The sequence below is a fragment of the Pristiophorus japonicus genome, chromosome 9 (assembly GCF_044704955.1).
Source record: "Pristiophorus japonicus isolate sPriJap1 chromosome 9, sPriJap1.hap1, whole genome shotgun sequence".
NCBI lineage: Eukaryota > Metazoa > Chordata > Chondrichthyes > Pristiophoridae > Pristiophorus > Pristiophorus japonicus.
This window is the reverse complement of record NC_091985.1, coordinates 34,000,636-34,016,892: the sequence shown is the minus strand read 5'-3', so window position 1 is coordinate 34,016,892 and position 16,257 is coordinate 34,000,636. Positions and strand designations below refer to the sequence as shown.

The 16,257-nt window shown below is 44.1% G+C and overlaps 1 protein-coding gene across 5 annotated transcripts in view; it reads left to right on the top strand.

The window, feature by feature from the left end:
- The window catches only part of ltbp1 (latent transforming growth factor beta binding protein 1), a 456,945-nt gene that overhangs the window by 265,094 nt on the left and 175,594 nt on the right, over window positions 1-16,257 (top strand). For 4 of the 5 annotated variants that reach the window (XM_070889254.1, XM_070889255.1, XM_070889253.1 and 1 more), the window contains 2 exons: window positions 4,489-4,599; window positions 7,444-7,608. In XM_070889254.1, coding sequence (XP_070745355.1) covers window positions 4,489-4,599; window positions 7,444-7,608 — 276 coding nt within the window. The remainder of the gene's footprint in view (window positions 1-4,488; window positions 4,600-7,443; window positions 7,609-16,257) is intronic. The other variant, XM_070889256.1, reaches the window with a different exon arrangement.

Here is a 16,257-nt window from a genome sequence, read left to right as displayed (position 1 = left end):
TAAATACACTGTATTTGCTAATTTTAGTGGAAAAAATAGGCGCAAGCATCAAGTATGGAGCATAAATGTATATTTGATCATCAAATTTAGTGAACGGAGGAAGACTTTCTTTGTTGAATTTATCACCTGCATGTCAGAGCCACTGACTGAATAATGGTTCCACCCCACCCCACCTCCTGGTTGCAGGAAGTCTTTTGCTAATTAGGAGGCGAGCTCAGACAATCTCTTTTTTGCTGCCTGTGGATTTTTAACCCACGCCACTAACCGTGGACTCAGCTCCACTTACCCGCTCGCTCCCCATAACCCTTAATTCCCTTATTGGTTAAAAATCTATCTATCTGTGTTTTGAATACATTCAATGAGCTAGCCTCAACTGCTTCCCTGGGCAGAGAATTCCACAGATTCACAACCCTCTGGGAGCAGAAATTCCTTCTCAACTCGGTTTTAAATTGGCTCCCCCGTATTTTGAGGCTGTGCCCCCTAGTTCTAGTCTCCCCGACCAGTGGAAACAACCTCACTGCCTCCATCTTGTCTATCCCTTTCATGATTTTAAATGTTTCTATAAGATCACCCCTCATCCTTCTGAACTCCAACGAGTAAAGACCCAGTCTACTCAATCTATCATCATAAGGTAACCCCCTCATCTCCGGAATCAGCCTAGTGAATCGTCTCTGGACCCCCTCCAAAGCTAGTATATCCTTCCTGAAGTAAGGTGACCAAAACTGCACGCAGTACTCCAGGTGTGGCCTCACCAATACCCTGTACAGTTGCAGCAGGACCTCCCTGCTTTTGAACTCCATCCCTCTCGCAATGAAGGCCAACACTCCATTCGCCTTCCTGATTACCTGCTGCACCTGCAAACTAACTTTTTGGGATTCATGCACAAGGACCCCCAGGTGCCTCTGCACCGCAGCATGTTGTAATTTCTCCCCATTCAAATAGTATTCCCTTTTTTCATTTTTTTTCCCAAGGTGGATGACCTCACACTTTCTGACATTGTATTCCATCTGCCAAACTTTAGCCCATTCGCTTAACCTATCTAAATCTCTTTGCAGCCTCTCTGTGTCCTCTACACAACCCGCTTTCCCACTAATCTTTGTGTCATCTGCAAATTTTGTTACACTACACTCTGTCCCCTCTTCTAGGTCATCTATGTATATCAGTCTGGTGAACCTTGGTTGCACTCCCTCTATGACAAGTATATCCTTCCTTCGGTAAGGAGACCAAAATTGTCCACAATACTCCAGGTGTGAGAAAGATGACTATGATGTGGATGGCTCTGAATTAAATAATGAAGTGGTGAAAGATTTTGAACTGATGGATTTAAATTAAATCAGCTCTAAAAATGAGCTGATTTAAAAAATTCTCATCCTTTTCAAATCCCTCCAGGGCCTCGCCCCTCCCTATGTCTGTAATCTCCTCCAGCCCTACAGCACTCCTCCAATTCTGGCCACTTGAGCATCCCCGATTTTAATTGCTCCATCATTAGTGGCCGTGTCTTCAGCTGCCTAGGCCCTAAGCTCTGGAATTCCCTCCCTAAACCTCTCTGCCTCTCCAGCTACCTTTCCTCCTTTGAGATGGACCTTAAAACCTACCTCATTGACCAAGCATCTGCCCTAATATCCCCTTATGTGACGTGGTGTCGAATTTTGTTTGATAACACTCCTGTGAAGCTCCTTGGGACGTTTTACTACGTTAAAGGTGCTATATAAATACAAATTGGTTGAATATTGACAACTCTTGTCTGAAGGTGGGTGCCAGATCTGGAACAATGTAAGACCTGCTTTTGGAGTGGATTTCTCTTGCTGTATATTGCAGAGAGGGGAAAGTGAAGAACATGTAACAACATTATGTTGGGCTGATGGCAAGAAGGCTGCTTCTGAGGTAAGCAGAACAGCTGAGAGGTGCTTGTTAAGGAAATGCAAATCTGATATAACTCAGCTGGTGCTGATTTAAAGTCAGGCAAAATAAGTGAAAGTACTGAAGGTTTAAAAGGAATAATAACTCTCAATTAGGTCATGGAATAGGGCCAAGGAGAGTAAGAGAATTGTATTGTTTTTTTGTTTAAATCTTTTATTAAACAGGATTTAAATTTAACAGTGCCATTTTGTCTCAATACAGTGTGAATGACAAGTATCATGAATTCATATACATTGTGGAATTTGCCTGAATAATTTTCCTTAAACCAGTGCATGTTCACTTTCTATACTGTGTGCAATTGGTTTCACCACAATGTGACTCAGAGAACAATCCAGACGATCCCTGCTGGAACATGCTGTGCCAGCCTACAAGGTACTTGGAGGTGCCAGAAATGTATGTGATTCAAGCCAAGTTATGAAACAGTTTGTGAGGATGATAATTGCAGAGCTACATTCAGTGGAAATTTTATTTTCTTGGTGTATGAGTGAACATTAAAACGACAATGGATCCATAGCTACAAGAATTCCCATGATTTTCAGAAAAATTGAATGCTTTCAATGCAGGAAGAAAGACTGCAAAATGAGGTTTGTCATTTGTGGGTTTTGTAATCTTGCCCAGCTACAAAATGGCTGCCCCATCATTCCTAAATTTAAAATGGCACCTAGCTTCCATACCCCAATTTATACCAAATTGATTAATTATTTGCTATGTAGCTAATTATCATAACCATTTCACTGTTCCCATATCTTTCCTGGTCTGCCTTCACATAAATATATAGAAAAGCAGTCAAGGGTTTATAGGGAAAGTGCTACACATTGCACAAAATAAGCCTCATCATGACTTGGGAGTTTTGGAATCAATATCATCGGCCTCCTTTCCTGCAACTGAGCAGATGGCATCTTTACAGTACGTCAGACAAGATAGACAGATCAATCCAGATCAGATTGTTCCATGACTTGAACAACGTAAACTCCCTGTAGGAACTCGATGGTACTTGTACCAGTTGTAAACTTATCCTCTACATTGCATGACCTTGGCTCACATTATATAATATTCACATACCGGTTACAGTACCATAGTGGTTATGTTATTGGACTAGTAATCCCGAAGCCTGGACTAGAGATGGGAGTTCCAATCCCACCAAGGCAGCTGGGGAATTTAAATTCAGTTAATTAAATAAATCTGGAATAAAAAGCTAGGACAGGTTGACCCTCCCTTATCCGACACCCTCGGGACGTGGCCTGTGCCGAATGAGGGATTTTGCCAGATGAGGGGAGGTCATCGGCCCGAGCGGGCCCCAAGAAGTGGCCGGGAGTGGTGCTGGACGAGGGGTGGGGCCGGATAAGGGAGTCCCTCTGTGACTCCAGACACACTGTGCTTGACTCTTAACTGCCCTCTGAAATGGTGGCACATTCTCAAGGGCAATTAGGGATGGACAATAAATGCCAGCCTTACCAACCACATCCCAGGAATGAATAAAACAAAATACTGTATATAATTAAAAGTTCAATTATAAAAATACATGACCATACTTTAGTTAATTTTATTCATTGCAACAGTAAAATAATTCAAGCTCCTAAGCAACCAATATTTCAATACTTTTAGATCTCTCCGTTCTAATCAACCTTTATGAAATTATAGGGTCCTATATTGAGTGTTAGCAGTTTTAGCATGCAATTTCCACTGAGGACATTTTCATTGGCCAGCATACTTTTACCATTCCACCTCATATTTTAATGCATTGGTCTATAATTACTGTTATTGAATGTAATTATAGGCAGTCCCTCGGAGTCGAGGATGACTTGCTTCCACTCTAAAAGTGAGTTCTCAGGCGAGTGACGAGAACAATGCGGGACCGACAGTCTCTGTCACAGGTGGGGCAGATAGTAGCTGAAGAAAGGGGTGGGCGGGGAGTCTGGTTTGCTGCACACTCCTTCCGCTGCCTGCGCTTGTTTTCTGCATGCTCTCGGCGATGGGACTCAAGTTACTCAGCGCCCTCCCGGATGCTCTTCCTCCACTTAGGGCGGTCTTGAGCCAGGGATTCCCAGGAGTTGATGGGGATGTTGCACTTTGTCAAGGAGGCTTTGAGGGTGTCCTTGAAATGTTCCCTCTGCCCACCTGGGGCTCGCTTACCATGTCGAAGCTCCGCGTAGAGCACTTGCTTTGGGAGTCTCGTGTCCGGCATGCAGACAATGTGGCCTGTCCAATTGGTAGACACCAATTTTGGCAACTATTAAGAGACTTGGGGGATACTTCTGACTTCGGGGGATAGTGTAAAACAGGAGTCATCGGATCAGCCGCCCAACATACTCCCGATTCTTATTTCCGATGAAGCAAAAAAAATGTTATGTTTGTGACGTATATTTTGTGGGGAAAAGAAATATTCAAAGGCAATTAGAATACATCTGCAAAATTTCAAGGGGGTGGATGAGGTCACAATGTTACTATTTGCTGAGTTTTAAAATCTCTCCGTTGATGCAACAACTTATGTAGCAGTTTTTGATGGCAATTTGTTGGCGTCAGTGCCAGTCCTGGATGCCCACTGATACACTATTTCTTGTTTTGTAGATATCAATGAATGCCAGCTCCAAGGGGTGTGCCCACATGGAGAATGCCTGAATACCCTGGGCAGCTACAGGTGCACATGCGAGCCCGGTTCTACACAGACGGCCTGTGTCCGTAAGTAATGTTTACCAGACCTTTCAAGGACCTTTGCATAATTTGGTTTCGCCCTGAAAATTTAACATAAATACACTCTCATTTTAAAAGTTGGGTCTGTGTCATTCTTAGAAATATTTTTTTTTTTTTCATCAGAAGCAGGTTTTGACCTCCCATCAAAAACAAAAATCAAACGATCTGTGATTCATTTATGAAAGCCAAGGTGTCTTTCACTGATGGAACGTATTATAAGTTAACACCTATGAGTGAAAATTAAGAGGGTGAATAAATGGTTTCCATGACACTATGGGTGGGGGGGGAGTGGGGGGAGAATTTTTAATTTGGGCAGGGATGCAAAATGGGCACTACTGAGCCGCATGAAGCCAGTGGAATGGAAATTGCGACAGGATGTACAACCGGGGGCACTTGTGACACCATTCTGTTTTACAGCTCTGCACAAGTCGAACTCTACTCCCTCTGTCTATTTTTGAAGGGGCTGCTAGACTTTCAAAGGGCTTATTCTACCCTTTCTGTCTCATTTATATCTGTTCAAAAAAAAAGTCTACATCACTATATCACAGGCCCTGAAGCTATATATAGAATAAATCGTGATCCATTCCCGCATTGTACTAAGAAATGGATTAAATAAAAAGTAATGTATTCTTTATGATGGCACAACAATTATTCAGATGCTACAGTAATGTAACAAGGACAGCGTGAATGGGTTAGCAGCCTCTCCAATATAGTTGGTCTTTTTAGCCATTAATTGTGTATGTTTAAATGTTCTTTTGTCATCTAAGCAGAATGCACAGCAGTGAATGGTGAGAAGTCATGATTACTCTACTCATGAAGAAAACCTTTTGTAGCTTGCCTGTGACTGTTTCAATAAGGTCTCAATAAGGTGCTCCTCATTTGCAGAGAAATCTTGGCCTCCCCTGTGTTGTCATACTGTGTTGTCGTTGCTTGCAAATTTTGGGGCCACGAATTACAGCTTTCTGCCAAGAGAATGGGACCAAAAGCAATGAATATCTGAACTTTAAAGAGCCAGGATAAAAAGAGGGTTAAATCTAGGTCAACCAGAATTCTTTCTACTACTATCAAAATATGTGATATCATTAATGTTCACGGGCACTGTGTGAAACCTAACCAAAAACACACTTATTTCATAACTGGACTGCAGCTGGTGTTAGTTTATGGTTGTGACTCAGTTATTAAATATTGTTACTAAGGTAAAATAAGCAAAATATGAGTTCAAACCAAATTTTACATTGTAACAATATGCCTGTATAAAATTCCACACTGGCACTGTGTAAGCACCTGTGAACATTATTCTCAACAACAAAAAATGGGGTAAGTGGTAACTAGGCAATGGTAAGAGCATACAGTGGCTTAAGGTGATCTGACACCAATACAGTTATTAGGCTTGTGCCCCATTGTTGCAGATGCTTCACCAAACTCTTCCCAGCACCAGTTGTGTAGATAACTACAAAACTGGGCTTTCTGTTGACCGTTTGCATTCATCACTTCTCCACAAAATCTCCCCCCCCCCCCAAAAAAAAAGAAACCAAACTTAAGACTATGGCAGGCAAACCGAACCATGGCCAGAGCCAATGGAGTACCAGCATTGGCTCCAAAATGAATGCTGCCGTCAATTTGGAGCCAATCGCGGATACTGGTTCTGCTTTACAGTACTCTGTGTGGTCAGCTCAATCTTTGCAGCCACTGATGCAGAGAATTGCAGCAGCGCCTTTGATGCCTGCATCTCAATGGCTGTTCAGACCATTAATGGTCCACGTCGCTGCCAAAGCTCACTTGACCCGTCATGAAGCCAGTGGAGCGGAAATTGGGAAACTGGAGAGAGCCAGTTTGAACTCTTGAACTGGAGGAGTGTTTGGCTCCACAATCCATATTCTGCTGACTTGGGGCCACTTTGGCAATCCTAGTTTTGGATGTTTGGAGCCAGAAATCATTTTGTTGGCTCCATCGGCCTGGTTGACGCATTTCGGGACTTAATCATCTGCCGTTTTGGAGATGCAATGGGAATGGGATGTGCAAAAGGTCAAAGTGGTATGACTACTAGAGCTTTTCCTTTGGCCAAGCTTGGTACTCTTTATGAATGCTGAATGGTTCCGATTGTATTTGACAAAATAGGACTAAACTGCACATATTATCCCACATTAGCTAGGCACTACCCGGGCCTGTTGGACGAGAGAGAATGACAATCTAACAGAACATAAATACTGTGCACATGTAGTTTGTCTAATACAATTATAACTAACCGGACTCGGATTGGAATGAAGAATAAAATTGCCCCAGTTGCCTGCAAAACTGAATGATTTGGATTGGTCTGCAAGCATGCCAAAGTCATTTCAATAATGTGGCCTCCGAGGTAGTGGTATTTTGTTCTTTTAAAAAAAAACAGTTTTGATTTTTTTTGTTTTGTTTAGAGCATAACAGCAATTATTGCGTGCTGCTCCTGAATGCTAAAGCTAGCGCTGTACTAACGCAAGGTGCATGTAAAAGGTACTTGCTGCTTGCACATTTCTGCCTGGGGCATGTGGCCTTTCATAGGGTCTAACACCTTTGCGTATTTTGTCAGATGGCTGCCGTTGTAAAACCTGTATGCTTCCCCTCTCGGGGCTCTGATCTGGTCTAAAAGATGCTGGGAACGTGTCCATGTCTGCACACACACACGTATATATATATATATATACACACACACAGTTGTGCCTTAATGTATGTTGTTTTTTTTATTGAGCTTGTTTGCTGTTCTGTCCTCGTCAGCTGGTGATGGAATCTCTGCAGGTTTTTTTTTTCTTTGATCATTTCTGGCAACCTCCCTCCCTCTTTTTTTTTCTGCTGCAGCTGAAAATCTTTTAATTGAAGAGAAAGGGCCCTGCTACCGATTTGTCAGTGCAGGAAAGCAGTGCATGCACCCTCTGTCTGTGCAGCTCAGCAAACAGATGTGCTGTTGCAGCGTTGGCAAGGCCTGGGGCACAAACTGCGAGAAATGTCCCATTCTGGGAACAGGTAAGGGCAGCAGGAAACAGCGTGTAACTTTTTTTTTTGCTTCACAGATACTGCTCTTTTGTCCTTCTTTGCTGGCTGCTTTTTTTCTTACTGTTACGCTCATTGTACTCTATGGCACACAAAAACAAAGTTGACAATCAAATTATTGCTGGACAATAGTGTCAATCCATTGTAGAGTTGCTGCACCTTTTATGAATGGCGAATGCTGATGCCTGCTCCCCCGACCCCTGCCCCCGCCAAGCAGCCCCATCTGATTGGTTTTTTTCTCTTCTCCCTTAAAATTACATTTCAAACCGCTGATCAGAACATAAATGTGTGCGCTCACTCGTTTTACGAATGCAGCAAATGTTTTTTTTGCAACACTCACTTTACTTGGTCATTGCGATTGTACTGTTGTCCCAAAAGAACGCTTTGTCAACTGGCCTCATCCTGTGAAAATACTAATTTGTCTTATTTTGGAATTGTCTAATTCAGAATGGAGTTTTCTGTTGCTGTTAAAGTGTGACGATTTTTGTTCCCCTCCCCTCCCCCGAGTTTTAAGGGGGTCTGCATGTTACAAACTTTACAATGGAATCAGCCAAGATGTTTGACAATTGCATGCACAAAATGTGACGGTCCAATGAAGTTGACTGGTCTGAAATTATTCATTTCAAAAAATAAAACTCATTTTTTTTTTTTTTACTTTCTTCCCTTCCGATGTCTTTTCCCAACAGGAGACCAACCCCTCCCACGACCCCCACCCCACTTTCCATGTCCCCCCCGCTTTCCATGTTCCCGACCAGCAAGCAAGTGACTCGGTTCCTGGAGTCCAGTCCTTCCACACAACCACCACAAAAAGCAAATACTGAGCATAAAATCATGCTCTTCATAGTTACACATTTCTGTCATTTTAAATTAAATGAGCCTTTTTGGCCATTATCATTTTATCTGTAGTCTTTAGGGATGGGCAATAAATGCTGGCCTTGCCAGCGACGCCCACATCCTGGAACAAATTAAAAAAAACAAGAAGGGCCAAACAGATTAATATTTGGCTTCCCAGAGATCACAGCCCATCGATGGTCAGATACAGTTTCTGAGAGCACAATTTCCCCATCCAGTTTAGCACTGATGAGCAACATCAGTGAAACGTGGCCAGGTTATGAAGAGGAATGCCAAGAAAGCTCGTCAGCACAGTCCCGTCTCCACTTTGACCCCATCCTCACGATGCTGAGTTTTATTTTTATCACCAGCAGTGCTATGGTTATTTTGGCAAAGTGTATTCATGGGAAAGATCCAACTGTTTTGGTCCTATAACTGATGGCTATTCTTCTTTGCAGCATCATATCGTGTCACAAATTCCATATTTTGTGGGACATTTAAAAAAAAATTAAGCCTTTTCAGAAATTGTGTTGAGATTTAGTGGTGGTGGTAATCAGGACCAATGTTTTACTGTTTTAGACCTGGAAGAAACAGTAATACAGGGCTAAGTCCTGGTCTAATATCTTCTTATTCTTCTCCTCCTCTGTCGGCTGGTTGTAGAGAGTTCCTACCAGGGCTCAGGCGAGTAAATGGGTCAAGTTAGAAGGTAGCTGATGGGCATACCTAATGATCCATCACCTTATTTTCTGTTTCCCTGAGCCAGCGGGACTGACGGTGGCTGCAAGTACAGTCAGAGGCCTCCGTGACTCGTATTATTTTGTCCATATATCTTGCAGCGGCTATAAAGGTGGAGTCTTGTCCTCAGTAGATCACAGCTCTGGCCAGGAGCTCCGATTAAAGCCGGAGAGCTTTCTTTAAAAAAAATTTATTCATTCCTGTGATGTGGGTGTTGCTGTAAAGGCCAGCGTTTATTGCCCATCCCTAATTGCCCTTGAGAAGCTGGTGGTGAGCTGCCTTCTTGAACCGCTGCAGTCCGCCTGGTGGAGGTACTCATACAGTGCTGACTTTGTTGTAGCGGTTTGGTACAAACTGAGTGGCTTGCTAGGCCATGTCAGAGGGCAGTTAAGAGTCAACCACATTGCTCTGGAGTCACATATTGGCCAGACTGGGTAAGGACGGCAGATTTGCTTCCCTAAAGGACATTAGAGATCCAGTTGGGTTTTTCCGACAATCCGGTTGGTTCATGGCCACTGTTACTGATACTAGCTTTTTAAATCCAGATTTATTTCATTACCTGAATTTAAATTCCCCCAGCTCACATTTGAACTCACGTCTTCTGGATCGTTAGTCCAGACCTCTGGATTACTAGTGCAGTAACAACCTTTCTTAGGCGGTCCCTCGGATCGAGGATGACTTGCTTCCACGCCAAAAAGGGATGAGTTCACAGGTGTTTCAATGAAGGACCTAATATTCCAGGTCCAGAACTGCATGTTGAAGGGTGGAAGATTCCTGTGCGAGGATTTTTTTAACGTGGGGTGGCCGTTGCACACCAGCCACCACACGGGCTTGACAGAGCTTGGTCTTGATCCAGTGGCAAGGGTTAACCAATCAGTCACTGGAGACCAAGCTCTGCTGCACGGACCTAGTGCGCACAGTAACATAACCACTACGCTACCATCCGTACCCCTGTTAGAAGGACAAGTACTTGCTGGGTAGACAACTGACTCAACAGCCAGCCAGCCATGAGCAATGGGTGCTATAGCTCATAAGATCTGTGGCATGAATACTTTTGCAGTTCAGTTGGAAGAAGGAAGAGGTAAATAAAGCAATAGCTTGGAGTTTTCTTCTGGTATCGCTGCAGGAATACTTGGCCCCTTCCCCTTAAGTGGGCAATGCACCCCCGTGAAGCTGTACTTCCATGCTGCAGTCTATTATAGAGTTGTAAAACTCATAGGTTCTGCTGGGAAACTTCCAGGCTCACAATAAAAATAATAATAATTTGCAGGTGAGCAATTATCATGTTGCACTGGATTAAATATACTCGCTTGAAATGAGGCAAGCTGCCTGCGTGTGTCAGTTGTGGTTCAGCTTTTGCTTTTACCTCACCAAACACCTCACTATCCTTCCTTAAAGATTGGTATTGTTACCACTGGACAGAGTACTGAATGGAAAATCCGGGTGAAGAAGATCACAATTCCTTAATGGAGCCTGCTGGAACCAGGTGGCTCTCATGGCCAGCACCCAATCCTTTCCGCCCTAATTTACTCCGCATTGAGCCCAGGCAATGTTTAACGGCCAGGCAGGAACGATGAAAATCTATCCCGGTCCGTACGAACATAAGAAATAGGAGCAGGAGCAGGCCATACGGCCCCTCGAGCCTGCTCCCCCATTCAATAAGATCATGGCTGATCTCCGACCTGGGCTCCACTTTCCCGCCTGACCTCCATATCCTGTGATTCCCCTAGAGCCCAAAAATCCATCTGTCTCAGCATTCAATACACTCAATGACTCAGCATCCACAGTCCTTTGGGACAGAGAATTCCAAAGATTCACAAACCTCTGAGTGAAGAAATTCCTCCTTATTTCAGTATTTAAAGGCCGAATCCTTATTCTGAGACTGTGCCCCCTAGTCCTAGACTCTCCAGCCAGGGGAAACAACCTCTCACCATCTATCCTGTCAATCCCCCTCAGAATCTTCTGTTTCATTGCAATCATCTCTCGTTCTTCTAAACTCCGGAGAGTATAGGCCCAATCTACTCAATCTCTCCTCATAGGACAATCCTCTCATCCCAGGAATCAATCTTGTAAACCTTTGTTGCACCGCCTCTAAGGTAAGTATATCCTTCCTTAGATAAGGAGACCAAAACTGTGCACAGTACTCCAGGTGTGGTCCCACAAAAGCCCTGTAGAATTGCAGCAAGACTTCCTTACTCTGCTACTCCAAGCCCCTTGAAATAAAGGCCAACATGCCATTTGCCTTCCTTATTGCTTGCTGTACCTGCATGCTAGCTTTTTGTGTTTCTTGCACTCGGACACCTAAACCTCTGAACGCTGTCCATCAATTCCAGACATGAAAGAAATGCTCAATGACTTTTAAGTTGATATATACATATATATAATATTTATTTTAAATGTTATTATGTCTTCATTCTTTATAAGAGCACTTTAATAGTAAATATTCTTATTCGATTCCCTAATACAATCAGAATTACTTCCCACTGGCTCAAATGGGGTAATAGGTACCTTGAGGGTGAACTTTCTCATTGTTTTTGACGTATAATCAGGGCACCTAACCTTTTGTGGCAGGAAAATCAGGCAGTAGCCGTTTCCGCAGGTTTCCTGCCATAAAAGCGCTCGCCTGGTGTTCCCACGTGCGTTTTGGCCTTTCACCATGATTCATCCATCGAGTCCCGCGTGCCCCCATTTACTTATAGTGTGGTGAGGACCAGTGCTGGTGCAGGCTCCTTCTTTTAGACTCTCAATGCACCCAGAATTGCAAGGCACAACTGTTGCCTGCATCACTGAAGGAAGGCGGATGCGAGGGGTGTCCGAGCTTCAAGAGTGTGGAGAGTTTCATTGGCAATGGGAAACACTTGTTGCAGAGATTTTATTTTTAATCATTCTGCCTGGACTTATTTCTCATAGCTTCTGACAGGGTGGGACCACTGGCAGACCCTGCTCATAGTGCAGGCTTCTCAGGAGCAGGCATGGCATTCCCTATGGGCATACCCTTGTGTGCCATTACCATGGAACAGGATGAGGGGCCGCACAGGATGAAGCAAATGAGTCAGGCAGCACTTACAGAGATGGCAGCCACCAAACATTATTCGCCCCCCTCCCCACCCCTCCCAACCCCACCCCCGGTAGAATATACAGGTAGCACAGGTCATATGAGGACCTTACTGAGGAGACGTGTATAAGACCGAGCTTCACCATCGAGGCATCAGGGCAGCTCTGTCACTTACTGCAAGAGGTCCTGCAGCTTTACTCATCTGCCCACACTGCTTGTTTTGTGTGGCTATAAAGTTGAGCACTGCATGCAATCCTTTAACACAGGCACATTTCAGGCAGCCACGGGTGGCCTCTGTAATATCAGCCAGGGTGCAGCGAGTTGTTGGATCACTGACGCACTCTGCAGGAGAGCTGGGGCATTCATCTCCGTTGGCATCACAGCAAGGCAGCAGTAATATAGGGCCATCCTGTTTTACGGGGTTCCCTGGCTCCAGGGTGTTATTGCTGCCGCCCATGTTGCTTTGTGAGATCCCACAGAACACCCCAGCCCCAACTACCTCAACAAGAAGGGCTTCCACTCCTTCAACGTGCAGACTGTGTGTAGACATGCAGAGGATCCTACATCGTGCAGAGGTCATTGACAGATATGCTGGATGTTGCCATGGTGCATTCTTGCTTCACAACTCCTCCCCCCAACCCCCGCCCCCCCACCACCCCCACCCACCCATCTAATCTCGTCACGGAAGAAAATCACGCCACTGGATGACTTGTGGGTGACCGAGCCTACCCCATCTCCCATGGATAATGACCCATTAAGACTGGCACTACAATGGAGCACCTGTCTCTACAAGGTTGGCCAGCGAGAGGACCATCAGGGTCTTACTGGGATAAGAGCAGTGCTACTTTGCCCTTCTTTCTCTTTTGAATGCTCCGCCATTTAATAAGATCATGGCTGATCTGACCATGGACTCAGCTCCACTTCCCTGCCCGCTCTCCATAACCCTTTATTCCCTTATTGCTCAAAAATCTGTCTATCTCCGCATTAAATATATTTAATGACCCAGCCTCCACAGCTCTCTGGGGCAGAGAATTCCATAGATTTACAACCCTCTGCGTGAAGAAATTCCTCCTCATCTCAGTTTTAAATGGGCGGCCCCTTATTCTGAGACTATGTCCCCTAGTTTTAGTTTCCCCTATGAGTGGAAATATCCTCTCTGCATGCACCTTGTTGAGCCCCCTCATTATTTTATATGTTTCGATAAGATCACCTCTCATTCTTCTGAACTCCAATGTGTATAATCCCAACATACTCAACCTATTTTCATAAGTCAACCCCACCTCCTCTCCGGCATCAACCTAGTGAACCTTGACTGAACAGTCTCCAATGCAAGTATATCCTTAAATACGGAGACCAAAACTGCAAACGGTACTCTAGATGTGGCTTCACCAATATCCTGTACAGTTGTAGCAGGACTTCTCTGCTTTTATACTCTATCCCCCTTGCAATAAAGGCCAACATTCCATTTGCCTTCCTGATTACTTGCTGTACCTGCATACTAACGTTTTGTGTTTCATGCACAAGGACCCCCAGGTCCCTCTGTACTGCAGCACTTTGCCATTTAAATTATAATTTGCTTTTCTTTTATTTCTGCCAAAGTGGATAACCTCACATTTTCCCACATTATACTCCATCTGCCAAATTTTTGCCCACTCACTTGGCCTGTTTATATCCCTTTGCAGATTTTTTGTGTCCTCCTCACAATTTGCTTTCCCACCCATCTTTGTATCATCAGCAAACTTGATTACATTACACTTGGTCCCTTCATCCAAGTCATTAATGTAGATTGTAAATAGTTGAGGCCCCAGCACCGATCCTCGTGGCACCCCACTAGTTACTGTTTGCCAACCGGAAAATTACCCGTTTATCCCGACTCTCTGTTTTCTGTTAGTTAGCCAATCCTCTATCCATGCTAATATATTACCCCCAACCCCGTGAACTTTTATCTTATGCAGTAACCTTTTATGTGGCACCTTATCGAATACCTTCTGGAAATCCAAATACACCAAATACACTGGTTCCCCCTTATCTACCCTGCTCGTTATATCCTCAAAGAACTCCAGAAAATTTGTCAAACATGATTTCCCTTTCATAAAACCATACTGACTCTGCTTGATTGAATTACGCTTTTCCAAATGTCCTGCTACTGCCTCCTTATTAATGGACTCCAGCATTTTCCCAACGTCAGATGTTAGGCTAACTGATCTATAGTTTCCTGCTTTGTGTCTGCCTCCTTTTTTAAATAGGGGCGTTACATTTGCGGTTTTCCAATCCGCTGGGACCTCCCCAGAATCCAGGGAATTTTGGTAGATTACAACCAATGCATCCACTACCTCTGCAGCCATTTATTTTTGGATCCTAGGGTGAAAGCCATCAGATCCAGGGGGCTTATCCACCTTTAGTCCCATTATTTTACTGATTACTACTTCTTTAGTGATAGTGATTGCATTAAGTTCCTTTCTTCCTATAGCCCCTTGATTATCCACTATTGGGTTGTTTTTAGTGTCTTCTACTATGAAGACTGATACAAAATATTTGTTGAAAGTCTCTGCCATTTCCCTGTTCCCCATTATTAATTCCCCAGTCTCATCCTCTAGGGGACCAACATTTACTTTAGCCACTCTTTTCCTTTTTATGCACCTTTGGAGCTCTTACTATCTGTTTTTATATTTCGTGCTAGTTTACTTTCATAATCTATCTTCCCAATGTTTGTATGCATCCACTGTCGGCATGATTCACTTCTAAGTCAGGTACAGGGCCAGTGTTTGAATGAAATGTGATCCACCACCTGTAAGACCAGAGTGAACACTTCTCATTTTTCACACAAGCTTTGAGTCAGTTGTTGTTAAATGATGAGCTGGTTTTTTGTACTGTGACAACATGCCCACTGGGAACTGGGCTGAGAGGTTCTGTATTTCTTCCACTTAGAATACTTTAACAACCAGCAGACAGAGGAGAGTTTCATCCCATCACTCTAAGCTGGATTCAGAGCCAAGCCAGAGGACAATTTGCTACATCACTTCTCCATTCAGTCCCTTGCGCTGTTTGGCTTCTGATTAATCTTTAAGATCTGCTCATGGTTTCAATTATTTATTTCTACTTGGTGGGTGGAATCATGTTATATTTTCAGCGCAATGTCAAATCAAGGCAAACGGCTCCAACCAGTTGCACAATGTGTGCGAGAAGTAATCCCATGCTGTGCAGGTTCAGTTATCGGTACGGTGAGTCAAGTCATCCTCGACTCCGAAGGACTGCCTAAGAAGAAGAGACAGTGAGACATCCATTGCCAACCGTCATGGGGAATGCCACCCTCATTGATAATAGAAAGTGTTAGATAGTCATGTTGCTCCAATTATGGTCCTACACACGAGTGGCAGCAAGTTTAGACATGGGAATGACAATTTGTGCACGTAACTGTATAAAATTACATACAATAGTAATAATTGTTTGTATAATTACGCATTGTAGCAGTGCTTTGCACAACGCTTTTTCCCATGAGAATTTTGGTGGATACTCTGGAGGGTTGGGTCAGTGAGTGAACTACCGATACTGGTATCTCCAGCATCCTTTCAAAACTGATGAGATTTTGGAATAGATTCAATATGACTGTTGAGATTATGATTTTCTTTCTTTTTTTTCTGGGGACTACTTACCTACCACCACGCTTGTCATTGGGGCAACAGTGGGTGGGGTGCGATGGGCTGGGCCACAGATCTCTCCAAGACCTCGCTTACTGTAGCTCTGTAAGGTGGGGGGAGGGTAGGGGGGTGGTGCGGAAGAAGGAAGGGCACGAGCCATGCAGTACCAGATCCTTTGACCTTCTGAGTAGGAACACCTCACTTTTGTGTCCAACCCCGGCTGCGAACACATGACATTCACCCGACTCTGGCCTGCTTCAGCTCAAGTGCTGGAGAGCCTTCAGGCTTGAGTGAGCGCCACCCTTGGTTGGAGCCGCACACTCGCCCACACGGGGGGGAACCGCATGCCCAACTAATCCTTCT